At 39.0% G+C, this 11,082-nt stretch overlaps 1 protein-coding gene across 1 annotated transcript in view; it reads right to left on the bottom strand.

Moving 5' to 3' along the window:
* The window catches only part of ME1 (malic enzyme 1), a 141,872-nt gene that overhangs the window by 74,065 nt on the left and 56,725 nt on the right, over positions 1-11,082 (bottom strand). Inside the window, exon 5 of the mRNA XM_009649151.2 lies at positions 9,076-9,179. Coding sequence (XP_009647446.1) covers positions 9,076-9,179 — 104 coding nt within the window. The remainder of the gene's footprint in view (positions 1-9,075; positions 9,180-11,082) is intronic.

The raw sequence follows: 11,082 nt of genomic DNA, 5'->3' as shown, positions 1-11,082 counted from the left end.
GCGCAACCCCCACCCCCCCCCTGCCACAACTTGAGGCCATTTCCTCTTGTCCTGTTGCTTGTTACCTCGCAGAAGAGACCGACCCCCACCTCACTACAACCTCCTTTCAGGCAGTTGTAGAGGGCGATAAGGTCTCCTCTCGGCCTCCTCTTCTCCAGGCTGAACAACCACAGTTCCCTCAGCCACTCCTCAAAAGTCTTGTGCTCCAGTCCCCTCACCAGCTTTGTTGCTCTCCTCTGGACATGCTCCAGCAATGCAAAGTCTTTCTTGTAGTGAGGGGCCCAAAACTGAACACAGTATTCAAGGTGCAGCCTCACCAGTCCGGAGTACAGGGGCATGATCACTTCCCTACTCCTGCTGGCCACACTATTCTTTATACAAGCCAGGATGCTGTTGGCCTTCTTGGCCACCTGGGCACACTGCTGGCTCATATTCATGATGCTCAAGGATATTGTACCCTGCCCCAAATCAGTATAGCTGGGACGCAAGATGTTGGTAAAAAAGGATCCTTGTATCCAGTTACAGCTCCATACCCCATATCAAAAGGTTTAAAAAATAGTGGAAAATACATTGATATAAAAGCATTTACAGTGTTACCACATTTTTTCCCCCTTTTGTATCATCTGACTCTTTTAAGGTCACTGATGTTGTCCACGATTAATGTCAACAGAGGTCATGATTATATTTATTATTACTCAGCAAATCAGCAAAGGAACTGAGAAGGTACCATGGACTCTCTGTTGGGAACAAACTAAGCAAGACAGTGTTTCTGGCCGAGCCCGTGTTGGCCCATGTTACTTTTCCACATGCAAGTGAAAAGGGACAATTTAAAAATAACTAAGAACATTGTATATTTCTGTTCTCTGTGTAAGTTCTAAACAAAAAAGTAGAAAGTAGGTAACAGCCCAGTTTATATAAAAATATATTTTCATAATTATGCCTGCTGATTTACAGTTTTCCAGCATTTCTGTTCAGAATCAGGCCAAATGAACAGAGACTCTGAAGATGCAATTCCTTAAAGCATTTAATCTGCCAGTCACCTCTAATAATTTCCCTCTATCACACTCATATAGTTCTTCCAAATTCTCTGTCAGGTGTATGAATTATTACATTTTTAGCTTAGTCCAGACAAATAATTTAACAGAGTGTTAATAAGTGAAAATAAAAATTTTGTTTTATTGCTAAATCAGCCAGTGACAAACCAAGTTAGTAACATCCAAATGATGAATAGGTTATGTCAGTGATATCTACTAATGGCTTATTATTTGTAGGCAACTGGGCACCGACAATGTTTATAATCCCTAGCAGGCATGAAACAAGGGAATTACTTTTACTATACATACATGATTGCATTGTTCCAGGCAAAAACTGACACTTGGGTGGAGGTGGTTTTTAGGTCCCACCAAACTCATGGAGAAGCTCTTAGACGTTCTGGATCTGGTCAAGTCATGCGCCCTTCTGAGCAGCAGATCAGCTGTGCTTAACTAAAATGCAATGGCCCCACTGGTCCCTGGGTCTGCAGCAGCGACTCCACTACATCCCCTATATCCTCTTCAATATTGTGTTCTAGAGTTTGCATTTTATCCAATAAACACTGTTTCCTTTAAAAGAAGAACTGACCTAGAACATGACATCAATGTTTCACATGACAGAAACCGCACTGCCTGAAACATTTTTATGTCATGAAGCAAAATAGAGAAAAATATCTGCAGTCTCAGGAGTTGGGGCAGGATTGCAATATCCAAGTTTCATTCTTACCCCTGTGATTCTTATTCTGTGACAGTAACAAGCAGATTTAACTCTAAAAGTTGTGGAGATCAGGAAATTCAGACTACCAAGTCTTTGGTCTATGTCATCTACCCAGGGTGGTCAACAAGCCATATGTTAAAAATTTCTGGTAACTACCACATATGCCTCAGAGGGTGCAGGGAAAGGAGATATCTAAGTCTTTCCTAGGTGGGAGATGACCATGGCCCTCGATGGGTCCAGGCCCCCTCATGCAGGGCAAGATTAGTTTGGGCAGGGTAGGACATTGAAGTCAGTCCAGGAGGACACCATTGACTCTGGCCTCAGCTGCATCTGCTGCCTTCTGCCCTCCTGCAGCAGGGCTTCATTTTACCAGCAAACCTCAGGCTACCAAAGTCCTGCTGCTGTTGGCATCCTGAAGCCCCAACCTGCAAGCTGCAGCAGAGGCACCCATGGGCATGGGAGACCTTATTGCCCTCTACAACTGCCTGAAAGGAGGTTGTAGCCAGGTGGGGGTCAGTCTCTTCTCCCTGGTAATAGGCAATAGGACAAGGGGAAACGGCCTCAAGTTGCGCCAGGGCAGGTTTAGGTTAGACATTAGGAAAAATTTTTTCAATGGAAGGGTTGTCAATCACTGGAATAGGCTGCCCAGGGAAGTGGTTGAGTCCCCATCCCTGGAGGTATTTAAAAGATAGGTAGACAAGGTGCTTAGGGCCATGGCTTAGTGGTGGGATGGCAGGGTTAGGTTAATGGTTGGGCTTTATGATCTTAAAGGTCTTTTCCAACCTAAATGATTCTATGGTTCTATGATTTTGTGATTCTAAAGCACAGTAGTGTCACCGTCTGGTGGGGGAAAGGACCAGGGAGAGATGAAGCACCGAGGTACCCAATCCCACTAGCCAGACTTACAGTGAATCAAAGTTTTCCTGAGAGTTGAAATCTTGATAGAAATAATTCTTGACTTGTAACGGGAGAGAGACAGAAATGGGATAAGAGGGACAGATATCTTATTACATTCTGATGTGAAGTGCAGCCAAAAATTTGATATTTTACTTTACTAGAGTTTCCAAAGGAAAAAAAATATTAAGAAACTGCTGCTTCTGATGGCATGGAAAACTACTATGCTTCTGTAACAACAATATAAACCTTGTTAAAATATTACACTCTCACAAATTATTCAAATAAATCAATGTTCACTCCATTTACAATACAGTTGCACCAGCTAACTTCTGTTGAGAATCCTGCCCACCATTTGCTGGAGCTATAAAAGAGGAAGGAAAGTAACTGAGATTACCCAGGCCTTTTCCACTTGAAAAATCCCTTCTTAAAATAGTTTGGAGAAGAAAAGCCTGAGAACAGCGTGTTCTTCACTTGTTGGGTTTTGAATGACTGGGACATAGCTGAGCATTATTAGAACATGGATATATCCAATTCTGAGCTTCAGAATAACTTTTGATACAAGAGGCATACAAAAAATAATAAAAATATTCCCCCACTCTCTCTATCTTGTCCCACAAAACCAAAACAACAGCCTTCTCCCTCAGTATTCTATTTGAGGAGCTCGTTACTTTTTGTTTTCTTTAAGGGATGAATGAGGTTTTATTTCTTCAACACTCCTCTACTGATTTTTGCTCAGAATTTCTCTAAGGTCTCCCATTACAAACAATAACAGGACTCTTTCTACAAATAAACTTGATGTGATTAGGCTCTATCTATCCTGCTATGATTTTGCTTCACTGACAGATTCACTTTTCCTTATGCCACTTACTGTGTCTGAAAAGTTTGTAAAGCATATATTTACAAAATTTCCAGCAATCAGATGTAATTTAACCACCAAATGAAAGAGCAGGAATAGGAAGAAGAGGGGTACAAGGCACCAAATAACAAAAAGAAAGATTGCTTGCCTACATTCTTCTTTCTGTTATGTGTTCTTTATAAGGATATTCATACTGGGGGTGAATTAATTAACCTGCTCCCCCTTACCTAATGGACTATACAGAAATAGGTGCCTTCTGCCCAGTCTTCTTTCCTCCATCCCAGAGTCCCCTGGATTTGGCAACCGAAGGAGCAGCAAGTGTGCGCACAAGCATCCCATCTCAAAAAACATACTACAGCTAAGTTACTTCTTTTTTTCCCCTACACATGCAGGCAAGGACAATTCCAAGCAGGGTACCCCCACTAAGCACCACAGACTGGGAAAGGGTTCAGGGTTCCTTAATAAACTTCCTAGAGGTGGCATCATCTGTGGAGAATTTAAATGTTGAAAGTAATAACAGTTACAAGTCATCTTGTTTAATCACAAAATTTTAAGATTTTCCTCAGGCAAACCATCACAGCTGCTTGAACTATAATAAAAAAATAAATCCTGCTTATCAAACTGTTTGAGTTTTCCTCTTCCAGAACACTCTCCACTATCCAACGCAACAGTCCCTGTTTTAAAACCACAATGTTTTTGAGTTTGAGGGCCTTTTCTAATTGGCAAACAACCTAAGAATCCTCTTGAATGGTTTTACCCTCTTAGTATAAAAGCAAAGTCCGCCTGGGAGTCTAGGTGGGCAAAGAAGCCTAAGCCCTGGAACTAAGCAGTTTAAGGAAGAACACAAACCCATCAATGGCTGAAAATGAACCTCAGATGTAACCACAGGAAGGAACTGGGGGTAGGTTCAAAGAGCAATTGTAACTGTAATCAAGGCAGCGTGTAGGCTTGCAGTGATCTTCACTAGGAAGGTAATGTTCACTGAACAGTGGACGGAGCAGGTAGTCACAGATGTGCAAAATTGCCTCAAAGGGCCTAAGTCCCACTGAGGGACAAAATCTCTAACCAGAAAGATCTTCACCAAGTCTGCCATAGGAGGGAGTTGTAGCTGGATTTCTTCCTGCTCACTTCCTGACAGCCACTTTAACGTGAACAATATGGGAACGTACAGGCATGGTACAAGTCTTGGTCTTGCACCACAGCAGTGCAGAAGAGGACAGAGGCACATGGACTCACAATCTGTGTTGGAGCATACTGTCAGAACCACTGTGTGGTCCAACCACTTCCCTAACGACGCACAGCTGTAAGGACCTTTATGTTGACTTCTTGCCAGAAGTAAGGGCTGTTCGAACTAATTAAGTTATTCACAAATTGAACTATATTCTAATGTCATCTACTAAATGAAAACATCTATTAAAATATTTGTGTGTTTTTGTTTTGTGGATATATTACTTTTACAGTTGTTCTCAAAGTTAGATAAACCGTACTTACCATAAAACACTGTTTTAAAGTAACACATGATGTGAAATGAAAGCCTGCTACCATCTGTGAATAATGTAATCAGGCAAATGAGGAATAATGACTACATCATGGTAATTTAGGACAGAACATACTGAATCACAACTGTCAGCAGCTTGGTTTATAGCTCACAAACCTGAGAAAAGCACAGCATATAAAAAGAGTGGGGAAGGATTTAATTAAAATATGATTACAGAAGAGAACATAAATGACACGATATTACTTTTCAAGGGTCCAACACTATTATTTGCATCTTGAAGTGAAACTGAAAATTCACCATCACACGTGCATAGAAAGATAATTTCAGTGATTTAAGGTTGCTTTTACACATTCCAGATCCACGGAGTTTAGTTTATAATAGAATAATAACTCCTCCCAACTCTTTTGGGTTGCGGTATGTGGGCAAGGAAATAACCTATGGGAAATACATACCAGGTTCTTTCCATTTTCTAAAAGTTTCCCATCCATTTACAGACCAGAGATGCAAGTCAGTATTGTCCCTCCCCAGTGTACAATGCCTCCATTGGGGATGGACTGCAGCAGAAAGCAAGCTGGTAGGATGCTGTTCTTCCTTACTCTGGCATTTTTTGGAGGGGTTCAAGGTGGAGTTATCTTTACCAGATTTGTGAAAATGAAGTGTCCTTCAAAATAAGGAAAAAATTGCCAGACCCTTTAAATCTACGTTTTGCATCAGACAAGGAAATTCAAGTCCCTGTTATTAAAAAGGTGCTTTTTTCCTCTCCCTTCATTTCTTGTTCCATCTCCATTCTACATATTTTCCCCTCGAGTGTTTCCATAATCACTTCACTGTTGTACATTAATACCTCTTGGCCATTGATTATATTTCTATTTGCATCATTACAGGCAAGTATGGAAGAAATAGGAACTGGAATAAAAACATAGAGTTATTTCCTCTGGTTACACAGGAAGCCTTGGTGGATCAATCCCAGCTACCAGAGTCTTGTTTAGCAATCCCTCCTCTCAGAGTTTCCTCTGTAAACATAGATATTTAAGAACAACTTGCCATTTGGAAAAATCTACTTCTCTATATAAAATGTTTTATGACCCATTTCTCCATAGGGCAGAAACTTAACAATGTTTCTGAATTCCAATTTGATTTATGTTCTTCAGTGATGAAGATAACTGTCCCTTTTTTCTCATCTTATAAAACATTCCTTCCATTTAGAATATTCCTGTTCCCCTAAATTACCACACCAACACAAAACCAAGAAACACATAGTAATGTCAAGAGAGATTAGAGCACCTGCCCTCAGAGAGGGCAGCTGCTGACACTGGTAATAAATAAACAAACAGATAAATGTATGCATACTTAAATAAATAAAAGCTTTTCACTGGATTTATGTCAACAGAAATCCTGATACTTTCCATATGCTTTTGCCTTCCCACATCTGGGAAAAATCACATTGTACTAGTTCCATTCTGCCATGATAGCACACTGCATACTGTACTAAAATCTTTTAGTAATGGATGGTTTAAGTTGTGGGTTGGTGTTTTTTTTTTAAATCTAGACTCTTTCATAAATAATTTTGTTTCATAAGAAGAGTTTGTTGCAGGTGAATAGCAGTGGAGGCTGAGAAGAAGAAAGTATTGTAGTTGATGAAACTACACCTTCATATACCACACTTTTTTATAAAGCATTTTCTTTATTACGCATTACGACATTTAGTCCATAAAGGTGATGTTTCAACATGAAATGTTATAAATGATGCTGCATCATCTTATGAAAATCTAGACTTTCAAAATGTAACAATCAATCAAGATGATGTGCATGTCTAGGAAGATTCCCTGGAAACCAACAAAAAGCCTGTACAAAGTCCACTGGCCCGCACAGGAGCTGCCTGCTCCTGCTTGCTCCCAGGCAGTGCTGCTAAAACGTGGATCTCACATCTATTAGTATTTGGCTTCTCCGGAGAATTATTAGAGTGAAAAAGATCTAAAATAGGTATTTAACTTAATTTCCCAACTTAAAAATATTTGTCATCACCTTAAAAGCCTGTCTTTAAATTTGGCTTATTAAAAACACATGACAGCCTTGTGCTTTATGTTGTTTGTGGAGATGAATATTCCATGGTACTGAAAACACAACAACAAATTTCCCCAGAAGTCCCATTCTCAGAATTGATTAGGCAATGCTAAATAAGAAAGTATCTTCTGGAGTACCATGGCAATAACTAGCAATAAGTATGACCAACCTAAAATGTAACAGACCGAACATGCATCTAAGATTAGAGAAGCAAATACTCCCTGTGAAACAGCCAGCAGAAAGATAAGAAAAGTGAAAAGAGGAAAAACATAAGAGAAACTTTCACAAGGAAAAGATAACTAGCATTTAACAAAAGTATACAATTACTTAGATCACAACAATGGCTAGCAAGGGAAAGTAATACACCATAAAGTAAATAATGACTTGCATCTTTAACAGTCAAACCCACCACACCAGAATCAGCTGCAAGTGTTGAGGCTGCCAGCGGCACACTAAACACAAATTTTAATTGAGGAACATAGGAAATTATTGAGCAAATGGACTTGATTTTGAGTTAATACACCACTTTTCCCTTCACCTTAGCAAATGAGTATCATAGTCAATATAGATGTCACACCACAGCCAAAACAATTCACAAGTAAACCACGCAAAGTGTGAATTATAATTTGTGAGTGCTCCACTTTAAACATGAAATAAATTACACCACTGTAGACCATGACGGATTTAGCTGAGAACGAAGTGATCTTTCAGAAGGTCAAGCAAACACAAATTGCTCAAAATTGCTCAAAATTACAGAGTTTTAAAGATGTTCAAGTAAAAAAAGCATGTCAACCAGACCTTCAAACATTCTTGAGATAATCTTCTGCTTGACTCTGACGATTTCCTTCAGTATGAAGATTGTGGTTCATTTTAAAGAAAGGGTGAGTTAGGGAATGCTTTAAGTTAGAGATTTTCAAAATGTGGCCCACAAAGCAATTTCTAATGCTCTGAACCTTCTATTAGGGACATGAAAATGCATCAATTTTATCTGAGGGGGAACACTCAGAAGAGGAGCAAACACATTACAGTGTAGAGCCAAACCAGCAACTTCCATAGTAAGATTATGAACAAGGGAGTGCCAGCCAGCTGGGGGTGATGGGGAAGAGTATAGTAATACATGAAGGAATATGTGCTTCAGGCATGGAAATTAATACTACCTGCTTGCCCAAGTTTCTTTTGTGCAGGAACCAGAGCAGGAAGAGCAGAGGTGGTGCATGTCCAGGTAAGGCCCCAACATGGAGTCAAAACACAGACGGGGCACAAGCCAAGACTGAGGAGCTGGAAAGTATTTCCAGGTCCCACAGCTCAGCCCCAGCTTTGGGATGTAGTTGCAGAAAACACATTCTGCTAAGGATCCTGGCACTTGGACTATTTTAGCTATATGCATTAAATGCAGGGCTAGAAATCCAAATATTTTAACAAACAAGGAAAATATGAGCAAACCTGCTATTTGACATCTGAGAACTATTTTATGCATCATGGTCTAATAATAAATTTAACTACTTTCTGTATAGGAAAAAATAAGCAAGAGAAAGAGTTGACTTGGTATAGGTCCATTCCATGACATTTAAAACTGAAACACTGAAAGCTTAGTCCTGTCGTGGGTTTGGTGGGGGAAGAGGCAGGGGTTGCCAAGCATGGTAGCTTCTTTCAGTCTGCCGACATCTCACATATGAAATCACAGAGACAGAGAAAATCATGTAGGCACAGCCCTAGGCATAGAAAATTATTAGGCAGATACCTAGCAACCCAAGTCCTGAAAAAGAAGTTTGAAAAACTGGTTCACTCATCTCAAGATGAGTTTTACCATTTGTGCAGTGAATTCATAACACTGCAATATTAAAGGCAAGTAGCTCAGGCAGCTATAAAGTTATAAAATACTGTGCTCAAAATAAAAATGATCAGGAACCTAACCACTCGGTCTTCCTTTCATAAGCTGCTGACCTTTATTTCTCCCAAGGTAAAGTTCACAGTGGAATTCACCAATGAATAGTACAGATATATCACATACCTCGAAGTCACAGCTTCCATGAATTCATCAAGAAGATCATCGTAGGCTTGACCTCTGATTCTCTTGTGTCTCAGCCCAATATACAAAGGATCTTTCAGCAATGCCTGTTGAAAAAACAGTTTGAACTATTACACGAGCAAGTTACACTAGAATGCTCTAAGTTAATAAGAAGGAGACAACAATACAGTGTTTGAGGATTAACCCGAGCATATGAAGTACATATCCATTTATCCACCTCTACCTACAGACTGAAGAAACACAGCAAAGAGATTAAAGAAACACCCTTTTGTTTGAAAGAAAAGGGATACCCTAGTCTCAAAGGAAGTGCATTGTTTCCAAGTAAAAAAGTAAAAGTTTATTCTGGGAAGTCATGTTTCAAAAGTACCTTTTAAAGCTTTAGTCAGTACTTTTCTCTTTTTCTTTTACATCCTGACAGTGCTCTGACATTTTTAAAAAGCCATTTTCTTTACTTTTATCATCATATTTCACAAATCTCTCCCAGAGTCCATCATTTCAACTGTGTTGATGAGCTGATATTCAGAAAATGTGCTGCTTTCTAAAATTCAATATGGGAAAACAGAACCAAACCTTTGACCTTTTCCATCCAAGCTACTAGTAGGTCTTGTTTTGGTCTGATCTATTTCCAAATTGTAACTTACAAATTACTAAAAGTGTTCAAAGTGTTTTGCAATCACTTTTGACAATTCACTCCAGCTACAGCAATTCTCCAGTCTCAATGCTTTCACTGGCTCCCCCAGGAACTCTCATAGAAAACCACTCCTTGCTGTTATTTTTCACAGGCCTCTGAAAATGAATAACCTTATTTCTCTGTTGTATCTAGTGTGCAATCCTCCCATACATGCCAAAACAGCTTGTAGAATCAGTCAGGAGCTTGACTGAACATTTTTCATCCAAAAACAATTTGCAAAACCAAGACAGCTGCAGAAACTTGTACACCAGTTTCAATTAGGAAAACATCTCAAAGACAAATGGACTTGATGGTCTTAAAAGTCTTTTGCAACCTAAACGATTCTATTCTATTCTATTCTATTCTATTCTATTCTATTCTATTCTAACTGACTGAATAGAGACCACCCCTCCTTCCAGGAGAGAACATTCAATGTACAACATGAAGATTGGAAAGCTTGCTGAGCTTGCTTCATGTTGGGAATCAGGAATCTGATTTCTGTATTTTAGAAAAGTGCCTAAGTTCCCTTCACAGCCTTTCTAGGTTGTAGAACTGAAAAATCCTTCGGTTCACAGGTCCCAGTCAGAGACTGATTTTAATCAGTTAGAAACGTAAAACCTTTGCTGGTATTCTGTCTCCCCTGGGAGTATCCTGATGGAGACCTACAGACAGAGGTGTTTGTCCCTCCCTCACTTTTCTCTTCACTTCCATAAAAAAATTAAAGATATCAGATTAGAATATTTAAAAAATCAATACAAAGATTCAGCAGAATTAAAACCCAATTTCTAAAAAATTGTTGCTAAATTCATCACCATTTCAAACCAAACTATTTCTAATACTATTTCTAATACATTACTTACAGACTTTCAGAAGTTGTTAATTCAACTGTTTAAATCAGAGAACAAGTAAAGCTCAAAATTAAAATTACTTTGCAAATGACAGTGAGGTCATTACATTGTATTTTGTTTGTCCTCTTCACCATTTCTATGTAGCGTTCATGTTTAAGTAGCATGTTCTTTGGCTGAAATAATTTTACCTGTGTATTTACATTATTCTCGGTATTCTAGCAGCAAAATCAAAATCATAAATATGTGCCTATTCCAGAAACTGCAGGAAAAACAGGCAAGAGCTTGATGTCAGGTACCTTCCAAAGTAGTTTTCCCTTTTGTATGCTCTTCTTGGTTTTTTATATAATCATTTCCAATTTTGTAGTCAAGAACTATTTCTGGAATTATTTTTTGATTTCCATTTTGAATTTGCCTAGTTATTTGAAATGACCTCAGGAAAATCTGACAAATCAAGGATAATTTTATTTCTCT

The sequence above is a fragment of the Egretta garzetta genome, unplaced genomic scaffold (assembly GCF_000687185.1).
Source record: "Egretta garzetta isolate BGI_Z169 unplaced genomic scaffold, ASM68718v1 scaffold430, whole genome shotgun sequence".
Classification (NCBI taxonomy): domain Eukaryota; kingdom Metazoa; phylum Chordata; class Aves; order Pelecaniformes; family Ardeidae; genus Egretta; species Egretta garzetta.
The sequence above is the reverse complement of the archived record's forward strand: the minus strand, read 5'-3'. Positions and strand labels throughout refer to the sequence as shown.